The sequence below is a fragment of the Panthera uncia genome, unplaced genomic scaffold (genome assembly GCF_023721935.1).
Source record: "Panthera uncia isolate 11264 unplaced genomic scaffold, Puncia_PCG_1.0 HiC_scaffold_484, whole genome shotgun sequence".
Taxonomy (NCBI): Eukaryota; Metazoa; Chordata; class Mammalia; order Carnivora; family Felidae; genus Panthera; species Panthera uncia.
In genome coordinates, this window is record NW_026059632.1 from 13,515 (window position 1) to 35,834 (window position 22,320).

At 49.6% G+C, this 22,320-nt stretch overlaps 1 protein-coding gene across 1 annotated transcript; it reads left to right on the forward strand.

Moving 5' to 3' along the window:
- Positions 1-226: 226 nt before the first annotated feature.
- Positions 227-22,108, forward strand: LOC125918142 (zinc finger protein 64-like). Its single transcript, XM_049624186.1, has 6 exons — positions 227-415; positions 1,079-1,085; positions 6,845-6,991; positions 7,656-7,718; positions 16,259-16,510; positions 19,251-22,108. The coding sequence occupies exons 1-6, from the start codon at positions 317-319 to the stop codon at positions 19,958-19,960; spliced, it is 1,278 nt and encodes a 425-aa protein (XP_049480143.1). The 5' UTR covers positions 227-316; the 3' UTR covers positions 19,961-22,108.
- Positions 22,109-22,320: the final 212 nt, after the last annotated feature.

Consider the following 22,320-nt stretch of genomic DNA (forward strand, 5'->3'; position numbering starts at 1 on the left):
GAGCTTGTTAAAATGCAGATTCTGATTCGGCGGGTCTGGGGTGGAGCCCGAGAGTCTGCATTTCTAACGAGCTCTCGGGTGGTGTGGGCTGCAGCGGCGCGGCCCGCGCTTCCCCGGGACCCCCCGAGGCCTTGGCGCCGGGCCAATCAGCCGTCAGGGTTCTTGATAAATCGCCCTGCTCGGCCGAGGCGCAAAATTGCCGGGACATGCGCGCTCCGGTCGCGGGGTTGGGGGGAAATTTCCGAACTCCGGGAAGCGGTCGTGGGAGAGGCGGGCCACTGGCGTGCGCGGCGCCGGGGGCCGCGATCGGCTCGCCATGTCGCGGCGCAAACAGGCCAAGCCCCAGCACCTGAACTCGGAGGGGCCGCAGCCCGCGCGCCCGGGGGTCGCCGACGCTGCCCCCGAGGGGGGGGGGGCTGTCGGGTGAGTAGCGCTGCGGGCGGTTGTTCGGACGGTCCCGGGACCTGCGTGGGTGCGAGGCCTCGGGCGGGGAAGGGCGGCTGAGGCCCCCAAGTCGAGCGCGGCGGCTCAGCCCTCGGCGCCCCCGCCGCGCGCCTTTGTAAATTACACCTCCCTGCGAATTCTCTCTCCCGGGGCGAACTACGCCGCGCCTCCCGAGCGCTAGCGAATCGCGAATCTTCTCTCCAAGGCGCTGGGCGGGCGCCCCGAGACCCTGTCCGAGGCCGGCTTCGGGGTGCGCCGGCGCCCGGGTCCTGGACCTGCTTCTTTGGCGCTGGTCCGGGGCGGGGCGCCTGGAAGGTGAGTCTTCTGAGTGCGGCGTCCCGAGCCCAGGGGGATTTCCGAAAGACGTCTGAGTGTCCGCAGGGGCCGGGGTGGGGGACGGGACACAGCAACGAACGAGCAAAAATCCCGCTCTTGCTCGAGTTTAGGGCCGAGTGGGGTCGGGAAAGATGGGACTCGAGATAGAGCGGTGAGGCGTAAGGTGCGTTGGGGGTGAGCGCCGGCTGCAACCCTGAAGCAGGGGAGGAGGTATTTCACATGGTCCGGGGAGGGCCTCCCCGAGGTGGGCATCGTCAAAGGGTGTGGGGGAGAGGCTTGGAGGTGGCTGGGGGAAGAGGAACCAGGTAGGAGAAACGGCCAGTGGGGGCCGCGGGGGGAGTCATCGAGGTTGTAGCCTGGGGTGGGGGAGGGAGGGTTGGGTCCAGTAAGGACTTCACCTTTTACTCGAAGCGAGGCTCTGGAGGGAGGGGTGTGTTGAGCAGAGCAGCGCCACGGTAGGACTTAGCGGGCCGAGCCGGCTGCAGAGTGGCTGGAGGGGCTCGGAGCGAAGCTACGAGGCCCCCCGACTACCCTAATCCCTCAGGGCGTTATGGTCCGTGGAGCTTCGGCTTGTGGAGAGCTTTGCTAACTCGCTAAATTCCTGCGTCCACCCTTGGGCACCGCCCCCGTTGGAATCTCTGGGGTGAGGCGGGGCTGGGGAATCTGCATTTCTAAAGCGCTTACGTTCCGATAATCTCGGCCTCGGATTAAGGTAATGTAAATTCTCACTCGATCGCCTCTCCCTGCCCTTCTCCCGCAGTTCGTTGAGAATCTCTCCTTAGTCCCAAATGAACTTTCTTCTCTCCTTCTCTCTGCATTTTCTCGGCCCAGGAAAGGGAGCAAGGGACCTCGGGTCAGACGTCCAGCAGTGCAGATCGTTCTGGTGTGGGCTTTGAGAACCACATATCCAAGGAGGTGGAGGAGGGGAGAAACTTAAGGAAACTACTCCTCAAATGATAGTATCTAAAACTGAAGTTTGGCTGGATGGTATTCCCATTAACCAAAACTCCCTAACTACCTTTGTGCCCAAGGACCGTGATGGACCCAGGTTGCCACTGGTTTGGGGGGGGGGGGGGCAGGCCCCTTGCTGATCTTCTAAAAGAACTGGGGGGGTGTTGAATCTTTTGGGGGAAGCCATTATCAAAGAGCATAACCTGAAGGACCCCTGGCTGTTGGTCAGTGCCATGGGCCTCTTTTCTCAGTATAGTGTAGTAGAGACCCCCTCTGTTTAGAAGGCTTGTGGCGCGGTCTGTACCGTGCAGTATTTGGGGTGCCCCTGTGGGAGCAGGGCATAATCAGAACTAAACACTAGCCACCGCTGCAGAGACAAAAAACCTTCCTACTGACGCGGTTTTTCCCCTGCATCTTAGGTCTGTCGAGCTGAACAAAAGGCCCACCTCCTTTTTGAGGTTTGTGGAGGTCTTACTTTGCTTTAAGGTTAACTGGCAAATGGGTTGGCAACTCAGATAGGCTTTGGAAGAACTAAAACACAGCAGGTCACCTGGTAGGACTTCAGTGGTGACCAGTTTAAAAAAAAAAAACAAAAAAAAAAAACAAACAGAAAAAAGCCCTGAGGGTAACCTTCTAAAAGGAACGGCAGTTTTTCCTAGGGTTAAAGGGCCCACTGTGCTAAACGGGGTCCTGTCAAACGTGGCCCACCCCCACTTTGAGATGAGAAGGGACCCTGTCCCATCTGCACGGTGCTCAGGAGAATGTGGGCTTCGAGCTTTCACTGGCTTCCTGGATGTTTAAAAGAGAAGGAAGTCCCTTTGGGGGGCCCTTCCATGCCACTCCACATTTTACCTGGATGCCCCTTTCTACCATTGGACAGTTTTGTTACCACTTTCACCCCTCAGTCTCTTCAGCCTGTTTCCACACCTTCGTGGCACGATGTGTCTCCCTCCCGTGGAGAATCGTGGCTCACGTGCATACACGTCAATAAAAACCGTAATGATGATTTAGTGACTTAAGTGACAGGTCCTTTTATATATACTAAGACTTAACCTTCACCTAAACCTACGAAATCAGAGCCGTGATCCCCATTTTAGATACGGAAATGGAGGAATAGGAAAGCAGAGCAACTCTCAGGGGCCACAAGGCTAATAAATGATAGAACCGAAATTTGAAACTTCGCAGCTGGCTTCGCGGTCAGTTCCCGAAACTACGGCGCCTTACGACCTCTCACGTAGATTTCACTTTTCAATCTTCCTTGGTATCTGTGGGATTAAAAACCCTCCAGAATTTGTTGTCTTTAAATTTTTTTTTTTAACGTTTATTTTTGAGACCGAGAGAGACAGAGCATGAACGGGGGAGGGGCAGAGAGAGAGGGAGACACAGAATGTGAAATGGGCTCCAGGCTCTGAGCGGTCGGCACAGAGCCCGACGCGGGGCTCGAACCCACGGACCGTGAGATCGTGACCTGAGCCGAAGTCGGACGCTTAACCGACTGAGCCACCCAGGCGCCCCCAGAATTTGTCGTCTTTAATATGCATTGCTAGAGTGCAAGGTTTGGGGTTTGCTTCCAGGGCACATAGTGATGGGTTTCAGATCCGGCAGGTGCGGGTTCTGATCGGTTGGAAGACTTCTAGCCCCCTAAGCTTCAGCATCTCCTCTGAGCCAGCCCTTCAGAGCTTGCAAAAGTGTGGTTGCCAGGGGTACCTGGGTGGCTCAGCCTGTTAAGCATCCAACTCTTGACTTAAGCTCAGGCCATGATCTCCGTTTGTGAGTTCCAGCCCTACATCTGGCTCTGTGCTGACAGCGTGGAGCCACCTTCTGATTAGGTCTATCTCTCTGCCCCTCCCGTGCATGGGTGCGTGTGTCCTTTCTCAAAAGTAAACATTTAGGGGCGCCTGGGTGGCTCAGTCGGTTAAGCGTCCAACTTCGGCTCAGGTCATGATCTCACAGTCTGTGAGTTCGAGCCCCACATCGGGCTCTGTGCGGACAGCTCAGAGCCTGGAGCCTGCTTCGGATTCTGTGTCTCCCTTTCTCTCTGCCCCTCCCCCATTCATGCTCTGTCTCTCTCTGTCTCAAAAATAAATATTAAAATATTTAAAGTGTGGTTGGCAGATCAGCATCAGCTGGGAACGTGTTAGATAACGAAAAAATCACCAGCTCTACTCCAGCTCCACTGAATCAGGAACTCTAAAGATGAAGCCCAAGCTACCTGTGCCTTAATAAGCCCTCCAGGTAATCCTGGAGCACTTACGCGTTGCCTTGGCATTGGGCTCCTATTTTAATGTGCCCAGGAATCACCTGGGGATCTTGTTAAGGGGCAGATTGATTCTGTTGGTCTGGGACCTGAGGTTCTGCTTCTCTAACAAGCTTCCAAGTTACGCTGATAACTAGAAGCTCTGGGACCACCCTTCAAGTAGCAAGGGCTTAGAGCATATGCCGTAATCACTGGGGCCTGTTTTAAAAGTATGGGTTCCGGGATGCCAGGGTGGCGGTAGGTGGATTATCCAGCTCTTGATTTCGGCTCAAGTCCTGATCTCACGCTTTGTCTTGGGAGACCGTGCCTGGTGTCTCGCTCCCTGCCCCTCTGCTGCCCTCACTTGATCTTTCTCTCCTCCTCTCTCAAACTTAATTTTTTTTTTTTTTTTTTTTTTTTTGGTTCCTGGGATCTGCCCTTAACTCCAACCCCAAGTTATCTGCGATGAGCACTGGGAAGGTACATTTAAAACCTACAACTCCTGGGGCGCCTGGGTGGCGCAGTCGGTTAAGCGTCCGACTTTAGCCAGGTCACGATCTCACGGTCTGTGAGTTCGAGCCCCGCGTCAGGCTCTGGGCTGATGGCTCGGAGCCTGGAGCCTGTTTCCGATTCTGTGTCTCCCTCTCTCTCTGCCCCTCCCCCGTTCATGCTCTGTCTCTCTCTGTCCCAAAAATAAATAAAAAACGTTGAAAAAAAAAAATTTAAAAAAAAAAATAAATAAATAAAACCTACAACTCCTTGGGGCACCTGGGTGGCTCAGTGGGTTAAGCGTCCAGCTTTGGCTCAGGTCATTATCTCCTGGTTGATGAGGCCGAGCCCCACATCGGCCACTGTGCTGACAGCTTAGAGCCTGGAGCCTGCTTCGAATTCTGTGTCTCTCTCTCTCTCTCTCTCTCTCTCTCTACTCCTCCCCTGCTCATGCTCTCTTTCTCTGCTTCAAAAATAAATAAAAACATTAAAACCTACAACTCCTGGGGCGACTGAGTGACTCAGTCCATTAAGCAACCGATCCTTGATGTAGGCTCAGGTTATGATCTCCTAGTTTGTGGAATTGACCCCTGCATCAGGGTCTGTGCTGACAGCACAGAGCCTGCTTGGGATCCCCCCACCCCCACCCCATCTCTCTGCCCCAACCCTGGCTCATGCTCTCTTTCAAAATGTTTTAAAAATAAATAAAACCCACAATGCAGGTGATCCTGACACGGGTGTGGGGGCTCTCCTGTACATCATAGGATGGTTTCAACATCCCTGGCCTGTACTCCCTAGATGCCTCTATCCCCTATGTGTGTGCACATCTGACAGTCAAATGTCCCCAAGCGTTGCCAGATGTCCGCTGGGGGCAAAATGACCCTCCGTTGAGAGCCACAGGATTAGGTCACTTGTTCACATCCTGTTAAGGGGCTCTGAGTACCACCCTATTCAGATGTGACCTCTGCAGGCCTTTATTCCTGAATAGTGTTTACGTGGCACCAGCTGGGTCACATACTGAGAACTTACATTGTGCATTTCTTAACCCTACAACTCCGACAGGTCAATGATCCCTTCTTCAAGGGTAAACTGAGGCTCAGAAAGGTTAAGTTTCAGTTAGCAAGTTGCTGAGCAAGCCCTGTACTGGAGTTGATGTCCTTCCCAGTGTGCTCAACGGCCTCTCCTGGTAAGAGGTTTGCCTTGACAAATCTCTTGCGAGAATGGAATCCACCTTGTATACCAGGAGCAAAAAGAGTCCCAGTTCTTGGCCTCTAATTCCTACAGGAGTCAAGGCACATATATTTTCAGACCGCAGACCTTGACAGCTTTTGTTTTCCCTTGGGTTTAAATCTATTTGGAGAGGAATCCCTTGATCTTTTAGGAATGCTTGGTCCTTGTGACAAATTCTTAAACCTCCCCATTAGCTCAGACCACATGAAACTGTGTGACCACTTTGGCCCACAAAAATGTCCGTCTTGCGTGGTTCTGCCATCGTCGCAAAAGGATGCCGTGAACTTCGACGTTCACGTCACGTTCGACCTGGTGCTGGGCTTCAAAGATGACAGCGTGGCCAGTCTGGTTTCCTCTGTCCCACTATTCCCCTGCCCTGGATTACTTTGAAATGAATCTGCTACCTAGGCCTTGTAAGTATCTGTCCCTAAATGATGAGAATGCTCTCAAAACCGATTTCATCTTCGCAATCTGAAGGGATTTTTTTTGTTTTTTTTCTTATCGAGCTTTGAGTGCTGATGTTTCTCGTGGTCTTGACTGGCTCCTTGTGTACAAATCCGGATTCAGAGAAACTCCTGATCGCAGAAATCCTCTCAAGCCTTTGACTCTGGTTCCTCCCTGCCCCCCATCTTTAAGCGAGGTGTTGAAACCATGGTCTTTGTCTAGGAGTTCCGTGGTGCTGGAAGTGTGGTCTGTGACCTACTGAATGGAGACCAAGCAAATTCAGAAATTGAGAAAGCTTTTAAAAATAGCTTGATGTTTTCAAGGCACCCAGCTTTCTGTCCTCTCAAATAACATTTGGCCTTTTTGGTCCTATTTCACTTGTAATTTGTTACAACTTATAAAAAATGTCCACGTGTGATGGATCAGAAAACGTCTGCACACTAAGTTTTCCCTAGGTCATTTGAGAAGCACTATTGCAAGTTTTGCCTCCTGGATCTTGCCAGTTGCGTGTCAAGTTACCATTTCCCTTGTCCCCTGTGTTTCCTGGAAGCTGGTAGTTCAAGAAAGGACTTCTATAAGGCCAGAGCGTACTTGGCTTTGTTTTTAATGTCGTCTTTTTCTTTCCCCCCAAGGCTGTTCTAGCTTAAGAGGCACCATGGTGGTTCCATTTGAGAAAGTAACGCTTTTTTTTTTTTTTTTTTTTCTTCATTTCAGCTTCAGAATTAGATAATGATCCCAAACCAACTTGTCCCGCCGTGGATGGCAGTGATGCTCAGAAAATCCCTGCCATGGCCCTTGCCCCAGAGTCGAAGGACCAAACTGTGATGCTTGGAGAAAGGACCTTCAACTGTTGCTATCCAGGTGAACCCCCAAACATGCCGCGTGGAGCCCCTTCTCTGTACCGGGTGCTGGCGGACAAGCTCTGCCTCGCTTTACCCCCTGAGCCCCTGTGCTGTGTTCCCACATGGTCCTGGCACACAGGAACATTCTGTGTGTTCTAAGTATTCTGTATGGCATCTGAGCTCAGTGTGACTTCCCAGAACTTCAGATTTCTGGTAGCTTCCTTTTGGAGCTTTTTTTTTTTTTTTTTAGTGAACTTTTTTTGTCAAAAACTTTTTTTTTTTTTTTTTAATGTTTATTTATTTTTGAGACAGAGAGCATGAACGGGGGAGGGTCAGAGAGAGGGAGACACAGAATCCGAAACAGGCTCCAGGCTCTGAGCTGTCAGCACAGAGCCCGACGCGGGGCTCGAACTCACGGACCATGAGATCATGACCGGAGCCGAAGTCGGATGCTTAACCGACCAAGCCACCCAGGCGCCCCTGTCAAAAACTTTTTAATGTTTATTTCTGAGAGACTGAGCATGAGTGGGGGAGGTGTACAGAATCTGAAACAGGCTCTAGGCTCGAACCCACAGACTGTGATCATGACCTGAGCCGAAGTCCGATGCTCAACTGACTGAGCCACCCAGACCTGCCCAGCTTCTTTTTTAAGAAAAGCCGTTGTTGTTTTTTTCCCCTCCTAGGTTGCCACTTCAAAACTGTTCATGGCATGAAAGATCTGGACCGCCATCTGAGAATCCACACAGGTATCCGTTTGTTTGTTCAAAGCTTGAATGTTTTAAAAAAAAAAAAAAAAAAATGGATATGAACTTAAGTGTTGGAGTAGAATGTGGTAAGCAGGCCAGGAAGAGTCGATGCCTCGTGAAGTGGTCTGGTGGGGTGGGCTGTGACCTCAAAGGTCAGAAGCTAGGGGAAAAGTGCCGGGAAACCTGTTCCAGGAGATTGGATCAAGGCTGTTCACGAAGGGCTTTTCTGAAGATTCCTAAAGTATGAAAGATGGCTCCGTAACCAGACAAGACCAGGAACATTCCAGCAGAGGGAGCAGCAGGGGCGGGGGCTTAGAAGGCACAAAATGAGTGGAGGGAAGGCTCCGCGGAGGCCCTGTGGCCCTAGTAAATGTCAGATGAGCGTAATGAGGTTGCTTCTTAAAGGTTCCTTCTTGAGAGCAGCCAGCTGCTGAGAATACACAGAAAATGGGCTGGAGCAGAGGAGTTTCCATGATCTACAAATGATCCTACTGTGAGCCAGATCTAACCTGTGCAGCTCATTTGTCGTCTGTGGCATGGAGGAGTCACTAGAAAGACTGTGGTGCACAGATGTCTAAGATATTTACTATCCGGCTCTTTCCAAAAACCCTGCCCACCGTTGGTCTCGGGTCCTAGTCCATGGGAGTTAGGATATTGGTCTGTGGGGCACCTGGCTGGCTCAGCTGGAAGAGCTTGTGACTCTTGATCTTGGGGTTGTGAGTTCAACCCCAAATTAGGTGTAGAAAGGACTAAGAATAAAAATTACTGGGCTTTTGGCTCTTACAGAAACTGAAGTAGCTTAAACCTAATCCACTTTCTCTCGAGTACGACTTAAGAAGGGAATACTCCACAGCCGGTAGAATAGCCCTGTCCTCCTTAATAGAGACCTTCATCTCCAAGGCAATAGCCCTGTCATCCTTAATAGAGACCTTCATCTCCAAGGCAACTGCTCTCGCACTCCCGACTCGGTTAACCAGTGGGAAGCAGAAGTAGGGGAGGGGCTTAAAGCATCCCTCCCTCAGGCCATGTCCTGCCTCACCCCCAAGCAGAATCCCTGATGACTCCTGGGATGGAAGCAGAACTTGGTCATGGCCACATCCTGCATCAAGGAGGGCTGGGAAGTCCTTTCCAGAAGGACAGCCTCCTGCCCAGCTGAACCTGGGAGCTCCCATAGGCAGGCTGCTTTCTGGGCGATGAGTCATGTCTGCTAGAAGTGGGCATTGTGCCGTGCAAACAAGAGAATGAAGGGTCCTTCTCACCAGGGAAGGGTAGGTTATGAAAGGGGGAAAGGGGTGTGCTGCAAGCACGAGGGCAACGAGAGCGTAGAACACTGTCAGGGTGGACCGAGAAAGCTGCCAGAGACTAGATTAATAATCTATTGGAAAAATACAGAGCGTGTTGGGGATACAGGAAGTAGGCAAGGCCCTGTCCTTGGGGTTCAGAGTCTGCGATCTATCCAGAAGGGGGGGGGGGTGGACAGACGGCTTCCCTATGGGATGGTTAGGCCCTTTGTGTCCAATGCAGATGTTCTAGTTATCTGAATCTCTTCACCAGGGGCAAAATAGAGGGGTCTGGGCGCTCACAGCATCTCTCCCTCAGGGCATGACCCCGAAGGTAGTATCCCTCATGATTCATGGAATAGTGAGAGCCAGCTAATGGTGGCTTTAAAACCAAGGTATTTCTATCCTGTGACCATCCAAATTAGGTATGGTGGACAACCCCCATGGTTCCAGGGAGTCGGGCTCTTCTGTTGTCCCTTTGACACCCCGAGGATGTAGCTCACCTAGGCATGGGCTGAGGAGGCTTCCTGCCCCTTCGAGGTACATCCTGGAAGCTACAGGTCACCTGGGTTCATGTCTGATGGGCCAAAACTTCATCACGTGGCTACTTTTAGCTGTGGAAATGGAGGCTGCCAAAGTCTTTGGCCAGCTTATAAAAGGTTGTTTACAAAAAACCCGGAACTGATACATGGGCCAGATGGCATCCCCGACAGATCTGAGAGGCAGGGGCGGTGATCATTTAAGGCTTCAGCTGGACCTTTGCCAAATGGATAGAACAGTGGTTCTCAAAGCACTGTTTAGAGCTGCTTTTACATCTAAAAATCGAAGACTCCCCCCCCCCCCCCCAAATTTGTGTTTTATCCACAGTTACTGCATTAGAAATTAAAACCAGAGGCGCCTGGTGGGCTCAGTCAGATAAGCCTCCAACTCTTTGGCTCAGGTCATGATTTCCTAGTTCGTGGATCTGAGCTCCACGTCAAGCTCTGTGCCAGTGGTGCGGAGCCTGCTTCGGATTCTCTCCCTCTCTCTGCCCCTCCCTTGCTCACGAACGTGCATGCACACACTCTTGGAGATAAAGTTTTTTGTTTTTTGTTTTTTTTTTTTTTTTTAAAGTTTAAAATATCTGCTTAAAAGTAACAGCCGGGGTGCCTGACTCAGGGCATGCCACTCTTGATCTTGGGGCTGTAAATTCAAGCCCCACTTTGGGTGAAAGGATTACTTAAAATCTTAAGAACGTCTGTCAAAACTTGAATAAAAACTAACTCCCCAAAAATGTGACCAGGGGCATTATCTGTACCTTTGCAAATCTCCTTGAAGTCAGCTGGATTCTCACGCCTGTAGTCAGTCCATCACCGCGTGTTTTGAGTTGTCGGAAGAAAATCTGGCCTCTCCCATGTGGTTGAGATGGGAATATTGATCGCCATTTCAGATAACGTTCTTTATTCTACCCAACCCAACAAAGGGTGGTTTCTTAAAGATTAGTTGCTGTGTAGAATCTGTAGCCATATCCATAACCTTTTCACACCGTTAAACTAAAAATCCATTGTTGTAATTACTTTGGCTCTTAACCCCTGCTTGAATTTCTAGATGTCCTGCATTAGTCTCTTGAAAATACTGGTTGACCCACTCACGTGTTTCTTCCAAATGTTGACCCATTTCATAATCCTGTAGGGAAAAAAAAAATCCCTTCATATTCTCGGCCTCCTCGGAAAAAAAAAAAGTCTAAGAACCAGGAAGCTGTGCCCTCAGGGGAGGGACTCCATTCTGACGTCTCAACTTTGCGCTCAGAGCTGGGATGTTACCCTTGCCCTGTTGGTAATTTTCCTTGCAATGACAGGTTCGCTTAGTTCGTTCTTTAGATTTGCCAGATGCCAGACCTGGGGCAGGAAAAAAAAACCCGTAGTTGGTCTGCTCTTTGAAGTCCAAGTGGTGTGGATACCTAGCTTGCATCCCAGCCACGTGACGGTGCTTGTTCTCCAGACATCCGGGGTACTCGGGTTCACAGTGGAGTGCTTTCTGCATACTTCGTATTTCGCTACAAGGTGTTAAAAAAAAAAAAAAAAAGCTTCAGGGGGAGTGGCTTAATCAGAGCAATTTGCTGCTGGGAAAAGCTACTCCTAAGTGAAAGGAGCTCTGTGCTCCCTGGGAGGGCATGGGGTGAAGGGCATCCGTACTGCTGGCAGAGCTGATGGTCAGTACTCGGGCACCTGCAATTCTGCTCAGCGACTCCTGTGGCAGGTGTAAAGGTCAACAGTGAAAACAAAGTCCCCCCCCCCCCCCCCGTTAGTCAAAGGTATTTCCATACTACTACGGGCTCTAGCAGAAGAGACTCCGGGACCCCCGGGCACTCACGGACTGCACTTTGAGAACCATAGAGGGTGGAGTTTGAGGGGCAAAGGCAGGAGGGTGGGGGTGCCGCAGGCACAGGAGTGGCTCAGAACGGGGGGCCTGTGTACCCAGAATGTGGGCTTGCTGTGGACTTCTATTTGGGAAGAGTAAATTAGCAAGCTGGCTGTGATCACATTGGAGACTTCTTGGAAAACCAGACCTTGATCGTGGATCTTATTACCTTTATCCTAAAGCTACGTCTTCTCGAGGCTCCGGGGTGGCTCAGTCAGTTGAGATTAGGACTTTGGCTGGGGTCATGATCTCGAAGTTCATGGGTTTGAGCCCCACACCAGGCTCTTCACTGTCCGCAAAGAGCCTGCTTTGGATCCTCTGTCTGCCCCTCCCCACTCATCCGTCCTCCCTCTCTCTCAAAAATAAACATTAAAAAGAAGTCCTGTTTTGTCTATATAGCCCAAATGCCAGTTGATCCTGGATGAAAAAGTGTGTAATGTTTTATTAGAGCGTGCAAGGGGAGGAGGGGGGAGAGAAAATCCCAAGCGGGCTCCATGCTGTTAGCACGGAGCCCGACGTGGGGCTCAGACCCTCGAACTGCGAGATTGTGGCCGAAATCCAGAGTCCAGAATCGGACGCTTGGCCAGCTAAGTCACGCACACGACCCTCTCCTGGGTGAAAATACTTAATCGAAGTGAAGATGGCCCTGTCCTGCAGCACGTTGTAACAGGAGTTGGGCTTACGGTTTCTATTCTGAGGTTTTACTTCCTCACTTGGTGGCGGCAGCAGGTTAATCAGTCATGAAAGAAAGGAGTGGAGGCATTTTTCTGTTTTCCCTCTGCCAGTAGACCGTTAACTGAACGTGTGCACACTTTTCCTGGGAGCCTTGATAGAACATGCCAGCAATGCTCTCTGCTTAGGACTTGCAGCAGATGGAGAGGGGAGTGTCAATTAGGCTATGAGGACAATGTCCTCTCAGTGGCAACTAAGACTGCTCGGTGCCTTCCGGTGTCCCCCAGAGCCCATCATTGCTTCTCGCCTTGTGGTCTTCTGTCCAGACCCGGCCAATGCAGCGGCCTCTGTCCGGAACCTGCCGGATAAAGTCGGTCTTGACCTTTTTTTTTTTTTTTTTTCCTTTCCTGCCATGGACCCTTGCCAGAATGTTTTTCAGTGTGATAAAATGACATTAAGCTATATTTTAGTACAACTTGTCAGTGTTCAGGGGGAGACACAGAATCCGAAGCAGGCTCCAGGCTCTGAGCTGTCAGCAGAGAGCCCGATGCAGGGCTCGAACTGTGAGATCGTGACCTGAGCCTAAGTCGGAAGCTTAACCAACTGAGCTACCCGGGTGCCCAGTGTGGTCTTCTACTAGACTAACCCTTTCTATTCGAAACTATAGTAAAGACCAGAAGTGAAAGCATCACCTGGGATCTTGTTAAAAAGGCCGAATCTTGGGGCTAACCCAGACGTGATGCAAACTACGTTTTTACTCTTTAAGTTCGATGCAAGAACTAGGAGATGGTGGTCAAAGGGTGCAAACCTCCAGTTCCGAGACATACGCGTCCCGGGGATCTGACGTACGGTGTGGGGACCATTCAGTTACCGTTACGTTCTTGAAAGTTGCTGAGCGTAGATCTTAAGTGTTCTCACCACAAAAAAAGAATAATTCTCTGAGGTCAAGGAGGTGCTAACTAAACTTCTAGTGGTGATCCTTTCTCGATATATTCTTGTATTAAGTCATCACGTTGGATGCCTTAAGGTCCTGTTCGTGAGATCTCCAAGCCGGACAAAACCGCCTAGTGATGCAGCCTTCCTCACCCCCGCATTAGTATGTGCAGGAACCCAGAAGAAACCCTGTTTAATGTCGGGTCAGCTACTAGATCCTGTCTTAATTGGGAAATAGTGACGAGCATAAATGAGGCTTCAAGAGACCCGCAGGTATGAACATGGTTCCTGTCTATTGACCGGGGTCTCAGGTCAATTATTAGTATGACTATATTATTAGTATAGCATGTTGACTGCACAGTGGGTCGGAATGCTAAATTCCAGTTAGAGGTAGTAGAAATAAAAATCACTTCCCGTATAAGGTCTTGGACCCCCTAAACCTTGCCCGCAAGCCCTGAATTAAGAACCCCTGATCTGGAATGTTACTGGTCATCCCGGGCAAGAGAAACGTGTGACCAACCACACCCTGGCTTTTAAAAAGCCTTTGCCTGGGGGTGCCTGGCTGGCTCCGAAGAGCTGGTGACTCTCGATCTCGGGGCCGTGAGTTCAAGCCTCTCATTGGGTGTAGAGATTACTTAAAGCTTGAAAAAAGGATTTGCCTGACAGCAACGCCTCAGCTTGAATTCTATTTCTTTGGGCGGCACAAGACCCATACCTAAGCCTGTGGTCGGTCCCAGGGCCAGGGAGGCAAAATTCTCCTGGGCGGGGGCGCATGAATACTGGACCAGTGAATCGTTCACTTCGGGGTACATCTCTGACCTAGCGATTTTAATGGTCGTTGATCTGTTTTTTCCTGGTTCAGACGTTGTAATTTGACCTATTCCTAAACCATTATCCTTGTTATTAAATCTTAATTTGTTTGGGGTAAAGTTCTACATAAGTCACGATGGGCTCGACGTCCTGCCCCCTTCCTCTTTTCCAGAGTCCGGTGGAATTGTTGTCAATCAGGTAGGTAGTCTTGTCTCCCACCCCCACCCTGGGGACACTGGTCAATAATCAGAAGACCTTTTTGACTCTTAACACTGGGAGTGGAGGTGCTCCTGGCATCTAGTGGGAGGTGGTCAGGGATGCTGCTGAACATCCCACAGTGCACAGGAGAGCCTGCAGGAAAGAACTAATTGACCAAAAAGGCGATATTGAGATTGAAGACCCTATGGTATTGATCTCTTCTCCTTGAGCAGATCTCCCTTCTTCACCGTTATATGTGTATACGGATTAGCTGCTGCGAATCCTAATTTCTTCTAGTTTATTAAATTGCCTACGGTTCACCTTTAGCCTTTTGTTAACCATGAACTCAAGTCTATAAACATTCCTCTGAAAACAGGGATAGGCTCTAGGTTTTGATCCATGGAGCTCTCCCTGTTCATCTCTAGGGAGCTTGTAATCTGATTTTGATTCTTGAACAAAAAGAGTTTTAAAATATGCTCTTGGGGCCCCTGGGCAACCCAGCTGAGCGTCTGGCTCTCGATTTCGGCTCAGGTCATGATCTCTCGGTGGCGTGGGTTTGGGCCCCGCATTGGGCTCTGTGCTGGCAGCTCGGAGCCTGCTTGGGATTCTCTCTTGCCCTCTCTCTCTGCCCTTCCCCCACTCAAACTGCCTCTCAAATAAACTTTAAAGTAAAAAATATATGCTCTGACTTTTGGAAAACCGTTTGTGAAACCATATTCATTTCAGAAGTTTGAGTCCCATCCGCTTGGTTTTATCTTTTCAGTATGAGTTTCTCCGTGGCTTTCGCCATGATTTCTGTTTTGCCTAACGGTTGATACTCCTCTGGCACTTTTCCTACAATGTTTTTCTGTCCTAGAATACGTGTTTCCTAGAATAGGTTTCTACTTGTCATTTTTATTTACCTTAAGAGCATTAAACTGACCCCTTAAACGCGTTAAAACTTTTAACAGGGAAACTTAATCCATTTATCTTGACTTATACGTAGTTTGACTTTTACTTGTGTTCTTTTGCCTCTCTTTTATGGTTCTCTTGGGGTTTGGAAGCAATAGTTTGCATTTTATTATATCCCACATCTTCCTTTTTTTTTTTTTTTTTTTCCTGATGTACACAGTTCAAGCGTGATGGCCCTGAGTCATCCACTGGCTTTATTTTCTCTTCCCACTCCATGCTAGTTCAAGTATAGGACTCCATTTAAATAATTTCTGTAGAACTTTTGCAGACACTGCTCTCGTCTTGCTGCCATCCAGGGTTGTTGGAGGAATGATAAGCTGATCTGAGCATTTCTTTCTAAAAGCTGGAAGATCTCCTCCTCATGCCTCTACATAAGCCATCTGAAGACCCGTGGCTGTCTTTCGTGTAGAGAAGGAACTGTTTTCTCTGTTCTGTCCTAGACCGTCTAGAACTGGCTTTCATGTCTTGTACTTTCCCCGTTGTCCTTTTGGGCAGCCTTCTGGGAGATTCTTTCGCCCCATCATCTAAGTCCTCTTGAGACCACCTTTCTGCTAGACAACTTGGAGTCTTGAGAGTCCTGGGAGAACAGGAAGTGTTACGAAAATGAAAAAGGTTTGCTTTTAGAACCTCAGGTTCTTGGACATGTCTTTTGTGGTTCTGGCTTTCCCCCTAAGCATTTGTTTGTTGGGTAGATTTTTTTTTTTTTTTTTTTTAAACCTGCGTATGATCAGTCTGGAGTGGTTGTAGGGGAGGGCTGGAGCACTCCTCGGAGGAAATGTTCTGGCAATAGGGTTCTGTTCTCCAGAATCTCTCTGGCTCCTTGAGGCCTTTGCGCTGTTGCTGTGGTTGTAAGCACCCTCACTTTCTAATAGCCTGGGGGTAGATGCCGTTGCTGCTGTGGTTTGGTAGAAGTAAGGGAGGGAGTCATCCCGATCATTCTGTGTGGTTTGTCAGCTGCTGAGCCAGAAAGCCGTTCTAAGATCCCCACACCTGAACTTGAATGCTTCTGATAATCCCTCGCTTTTTCCCAAACCGGGTTTGCCCTATGATGTTCTCCTTCAGTCTGATTTTAGCTCATCCGCTTCTTCAGATTCCTTAAAATTTGTGAGCCATCAACGAAGAGCCCACCTTCTCGAGTCCCAGTGCGCTGAACTATGGTATCTTCCTATCTGGGCATTTGGACCGAAGAAAGAGGCAGAGACCCCTATGTCCCGGCTACCACCTTGGTCAGATCTCTTTGCCACCCTCTTCACAGAGAGACCTTTAACCCCTTGAATCTTCCTTATGTGTTTGAAGGAGACAAACCACACAAGTGTGAGTTCTGTGACAAGTGCTTCAGCCGGAAGGACAACCTGACCATGCACATGCGTTGCCACACCAGCGTGAAGCCCCACAAGTGTCACCTGTGTGACTACGCCGCCGTGGACAGCAGCAGCCTCAAGAAGCACCTGCGGATACACTCGGACGAGCGGCCGTACAAATGCCAGCTCTGCCCCTACGCCAGCCGCAACTCCAGCCAGCTCACCGTGCACCTGCGGTCCCACACAGGTAGGTCCCTGGCCTTGGAAACCTGTGCCTTACTTGTTACCTAGCCTCTTAACCTTCATCTCCTCAAAACACAAGCGTCTGAGGTGATTTTGATGGTCCAAGCAAAAGGACTGGAATTTTCTGTGGTTTTTCACCAGGAAGACAACTTCCAGTAACACATGGAAGTCGGACAGCTGGGTTCTCTAACTTTCATGGACCACAGCTGGGGAGGAATACCCAAGACAGCAGTTAAGCAAAGGCTGTGTCTCCAGAGTCCGATGTATAAAAGTAGGCATTTCCGTCATTGTACAGAAACCGATTCCATGCCTTAATTCAGAAATGTGACAAAATTAGTTGACGGGAACTGCAAATCCCAAGTTTCTAGTTTCTGGAAATCAGACTTTGCCACGAGCTTGCTCTTCCCCTGGTGAGACCCCTTTTGAATAACGATAGAACCAGCCAGCTCATGGTGGCTCAGGAAAAATGGGGGTTGGGAAGCTCAAGAGGCTGAGAAAATTAGACTTTTCAGTGAATTCATAGAAGATGGTGAGCAGGCTGAAAATGCTGACATCTGAAACTAAGTTAATCAGTAAATAAAATTCCAGCAGACAAATGGGAGGCAGACGTAGAGTTGGGAGCCCATCCTTCCAGCCAATGTCTTACTGCCCTGAGAGCTCTGAACTTGAAACTGGCACGTAGACCTGCCAAGGCCACATAGCTCAGAGGAGAAGCTAAAGCCGATTTGGCAATATGGCCCCAACTGCCCAGTGGCAGATAAAACCCATGACACCTATGTCTAATCCTAAATCCGTCTGCCCTTCCTAAATCTAAATGTCAGTTGTGGATCATGAGTCACGGCAGGAAACGAGTGATCTAAAATGCACCAAAGCGAACCAACCCTGGAGTTAACCAAGTACTTGGGTTTCCATCCTAATTGGTATCTTCCCACTAGCAGAAATGTTGCATCCAAGACGAGTTCTATGAGAAGGCAGTGAGAACAAAGTATGAATTAAAACGAGAGCTGCTGTCTACAAAGGTAAAGAAATTTCCCAGAGATTAGATGAAAAAAAATCTGATTTGGATAACTGAGAATAAGAAGTTAGAAGTTCGGCGTCACTAACTAGGCCTAGGAAACAAAACAGAAGTGAGAAAATCAAATGAGAAAGAATTTCCCAATTCTAGAGAGCTGTGAGAATGGACAGGGTTCACAAGATTCCAAGCACAGAGGGGGTGGATGGGGAGCGTCAAACCTAGGAAAACTTCTCAGTGGTGTTGGCTTCTAAGGGGATAGTGGAATAGTGTCCTCAAAGCTGGGAAAGGATTTTGAAGGAAGAATTCTATACCCAGCTAAACTTCCCGAAGTATGCAAGTAGAAAGTAGGCACAATCTGCAAGAAGTCCAGACTTCCAGCCAGTCTGCTCATGGAAGTTACTGGGAGATAGTCTGTTCTCCAGGGAAGACCTAATTTGGTATGAGATATTTGATGTATATTTGAATATAGCTAACAGAGTTTGTGGTAAAGAAATCTCCAGATAATTCCTCTGTAGAAGGTTTAAGAGAAAATTCAATAAATCAGAAGTTAACCCACAAGAAATTTCCCGTAAACTGTTGCATAATTAAAAGACTGGATGACTCTGAGATTATGGCAAGATTCTTTTTTTCCTCAGTGCATAGTCCAGTCAAGAATTAAGCTAAACTGTGAACCAAAGTAAGCATGAAAGAAAAGCAAATCGGTTTGACCTGGATACTATCCCATGGCCCAGGTGTGACAGTAACCCTCTAAGGAGGTGGACGGAATTCTGGTCCAGTATTTGCCTCTGGTGAATATGACCTATACCCAGTCACAAATTGTGATTTGATTCTAACACTGAAAACAGCTAGTTAAAGCCTGGGAATTCACTGGTCAGAATGCGAATGTTCTGGAACTTAAATGTGAAAATAAAGCTATCCTGACGAGTAGGAAGACATAGTGTGGTGATGAAGAGGAAGGACTCCTCAAGAAACCTCTCAAGCTGACAGACTAGAAGTCGGGAAGTTATTACCCAATGTGGGAGGTAACACCAGAAGAATAAAACCACCTACCCAATAATGGAGGGTAGGGGGAAGGATGGGTGTGTAGGATAAGTGAGATCCTCATCTTTGCTTAGGTTCAGCTGATGAAGATTAAAGTAGGAACCTCCCAAAGCACTAAAAACCCTCAGCAGTGCCTCCAGAGTACAGAAGGAGGCTATGGATTTTCAGTACTTGTTGCTGGGCAGCCTATTCCCTCATTGATTTTATAAGTAAAATTCAGTCTAATCGTAAACTTTGGCTTATATTACTAAAGTTTCCTATCGATTGATCTAATACAGCTCAAACGCTAGAAGTAAGCGATTAGGTCCCAGTTGGATTTGGAACAACTGTAACCTAAACTGTACCCCTTCCACGCCAACTTTGAGGCGTGAGAGTCAGATTCGAAAGTAAAGTGACCTCATGAAGAGCACGAGCTTGGATATCATGGTGCCTGAGTTTAAATCCCTGCTGTTTGACCTCCCTAAGCCTCCATTACCCCATCTATGAAATGGGGGTTATGGTACCTACCCCTAAGATTGTCGTGAGGAAAAGAGAAGGTCACGGACGTGGTAAGTGGTACTGTTAGGGAGTCACTGGTAGGTAGAGTTCAAAGACCCAACTGTCTCTGCGGCTACAGGTATTCTGACGTATGTTTGGGGGGAGCTCTTTCGCCTGCCCGCTCTAATGGAAACACACCTTCCGTTGTTAGGGGACACCCCCTTCCAGTGCTGGCTCTGTAGCGCCAAGTTCAAAATCAGCTCGGACTTGAAAAGGCACATGATCGTGCACTCGGGGGAGAAGCCTTTCAAGTGCGAGTTCTGTGACGTCCGCTGCACCATGAAAGCCAACCTCAAGTCGCACATCCGCATCAAGCACACGTTCAAGTGCCTGCACTGCTCCTTCCAGGGCCGGGACCGGGCCGACCTCCTGGAGCACAGCCGGCTGCACCAGGCCGACCACCCCGAGAAGTGTCCCGAGTGCAGCTACTCGTGCTCCAGCGCGGCCGCCCTGCGCGTGCACAGCAGGGTCCATTGCAAAGACCGCCCGTTCAAGTGTGACTTCTGCAGCTTTGACACGAAGCGGCCCAGCAGCCTGGCCAAGCACATTGACAAGGTGCACAGGGACGAGACCAAAACGGAGAACCGGGCCCCGCAGGGCAAGGAGGGGCCCCGAGGGAGCAGCTCCCAGCACGTGGCCAAGATAGTGACCCAGAGGGCCTTCCGCTGTGAGACCTGCGGCGCCTCCTTCGTCAGGGATGACTCTCTGAGATGCCATAAGAAGCAGCACAACGACCAGAGTGAGAACAAGAACTCGGACTTGGTCACCTTCCCGCCCGAAAGCAGTGCCTCGGGGCAGCTCGGCCCCCTGGTCTCCACGGGGCAGCTTGAGACGCCCCTGGAGCCCAGCCAGTGCCTCTAGTTCAGCCAAAGAGGGTGGTCAGCTGTCTGGATTCCAGGCAAATGCCCTCCGAGTTGAGGCCGTCAAGCCAGACTTGAGCTGCCAGCTCCGGGGACGGCTGCCCCAACTTTCCAGGCCCTCAAGGCAGTGGCCGCAGTCGCTGGCATGAGAACCAAGGCCAAAGCATCAGTGTGGAGACTGCCCTCCACGTTGCCGTCTAACCTCCGAGCGTCGTCTAAGCAAGAGGACCCAGGCGTCCCGAGGTGTGGGGGGGGGGGGGGGTCCATCACGCACGGCTCTATCCAGTAGGGATGGTTTCGTGATGGTTTCTGATCCTAAAACGAATCCATCTGTGATGGGATTATTAAACTACTTAGACGACATGGAAAACCAAACTGATGCAAACAGTGGGGAAGGTTAGGAGGACAGCGGGGTATGTGGGGGGCCTGGGGCGGCTGGAAAAGTTCTGTTTCTTAACCTGGGTGGCGGTGATGAGTGTTCGCCTTATGCGCTCGTGTGGTTCCTTTTAGCGTTGTCTTCTAATAAACAGGCAGACTCCTCTGTGGGATGACATAAGAGGGACGCTCCATTTTTGTCTTTACGCCCTTGCAGTAGAGTGGTTATGGCATGGGGTGCCCCAGCCCCAGCCCCAGCCCGTTGGGTAACGCATTCTGAATGCACACGGGCTTTCTCCAGGTCTCTGCTTCAGGGAAGTGAAATGCAGTTGGATCTGTAGGTGGCACCAAAGATCAAGCTAACACTCCCTGCGCCTGCCATACGCATTGCGAAACTCCGCTTCCGTGCTTCTTGAAGAAAAGACTAGGGGCCCAGTGGGGCCCCAGCTTGGTTCTGGGACACGTGATGCATGAGATGGCCGGAGCTTAGAGTCTCCTCCCAGTAAGCACTTGGTATTTGCTGCGCCAACAAGTGGAAACCCCACCCTCTTGTAGATGGACATTTTGCTTGGCCGAAACTTCGGAGGGCTCTGGAAAGGCCAGTGGATATGTAATTGATCCAAAGCTGTTTTGTTCTTTGACACCTTTCCTCACATCCGGTCTTTGTGCCCTCGTCAAGTTAGACGTCTGTGCTTTTAAAACCAATTAAGTCGATCCATTGTTTTTGGTAAACTAGGAAAAAAGGACGTGAAAATTTTTATAGATTGTTTACAGGGGAATAAATGGTTTACTTACGAAACAGCAAGAGGTATGTAGCTTACTTTGCTATGCGTTCTGTTGTTTGAACGTATCTGATTGAGGTGTGGCATCAGGTGAATGATAAAACCCCGTCGGACCTCTTTGTTGCCAGAAGAAAAGATGATAAGTGATGGAAACGCGTGATAGAATTAATCCTTGCTTTGCAACTGTGGTTTTCCACTGTTCAAGGGAGTGTTTGGTTACCGAATGCCAGTGCATTGTACTGATGCTGTTGTCACATTTCTCCTGTTTGTCACGAGTCTTATCTGTGTTTCTGTTCTAGTAGCAGGGGGCTGTTGACCTTTCAAGTGGGAACCCACAGATCGAAATCATAAACGTTCCTCGAACTTTTGGTATCACAGCTCTTCAGATAAACAGGAACAGCCTTTTTGAGAAGGCCGATTTTCCCCCCCATTTTGTATGGACTTTCAGAGGTCCAAGATCCACCCTGGGTATCATCCAGCAATTTGGATTCCCTATAGGGCAGAGGTCAGCAAAGACTTCCGGACCAGACGGTAAATATTGGAGGCACCGTGGGGCCACCAGGTCTCCCTTGTGACGAAACTCTGGTTTTAGCACAAAAGCAGCCATAGACTCTAAGAAAAAGAATGAACTTGTCTGTGTTCTAATAAAACTTCATAACATAGGGGCGCCTGGCTGGCCCAGTTGGAAGATCATGTGACTCTTAGTCTCAAGGGTCGGGGGTTTGAGCCCCATGGGGGGGTGTCGAGATTATTTAAATAAAACTTTAAAAAAGCAGCTTGATAAGATAATTCAGGAGGTGGGAGAGTAAACTGGCTATCCCTTGCAGGATGAGACTTCAAGCAGACAGTCAATGCCAAAACTACGGGAAACCGCCATGACGGTGCAGACCAGTAAAGCCAAGTTTCTGTGCCTCGGTTTGCAAAGTCCCTGTTGGTCTGAAGGGGGGAATTGAGCGTGTTGGCAGTTTGACTTCACCTGGACTAGGAGTTGGTGAGCTTTCTCAGTCAAGTGCCAGATAGTAAATATTTGGGGCTCTGCTGGCCTTTGTCTCTGATGAAACTATCGCACTGTGTTCATTTATGCTGTTGTAGCACAACAACTCCACTCTGCCATTGTCACTGCAGGAGCCAGAGGCGATAGGTGAGCAAATGGGCGTGGCCATGTGCCGATAAAACTTTATTTACAAAAAGGGCCATGATTTGG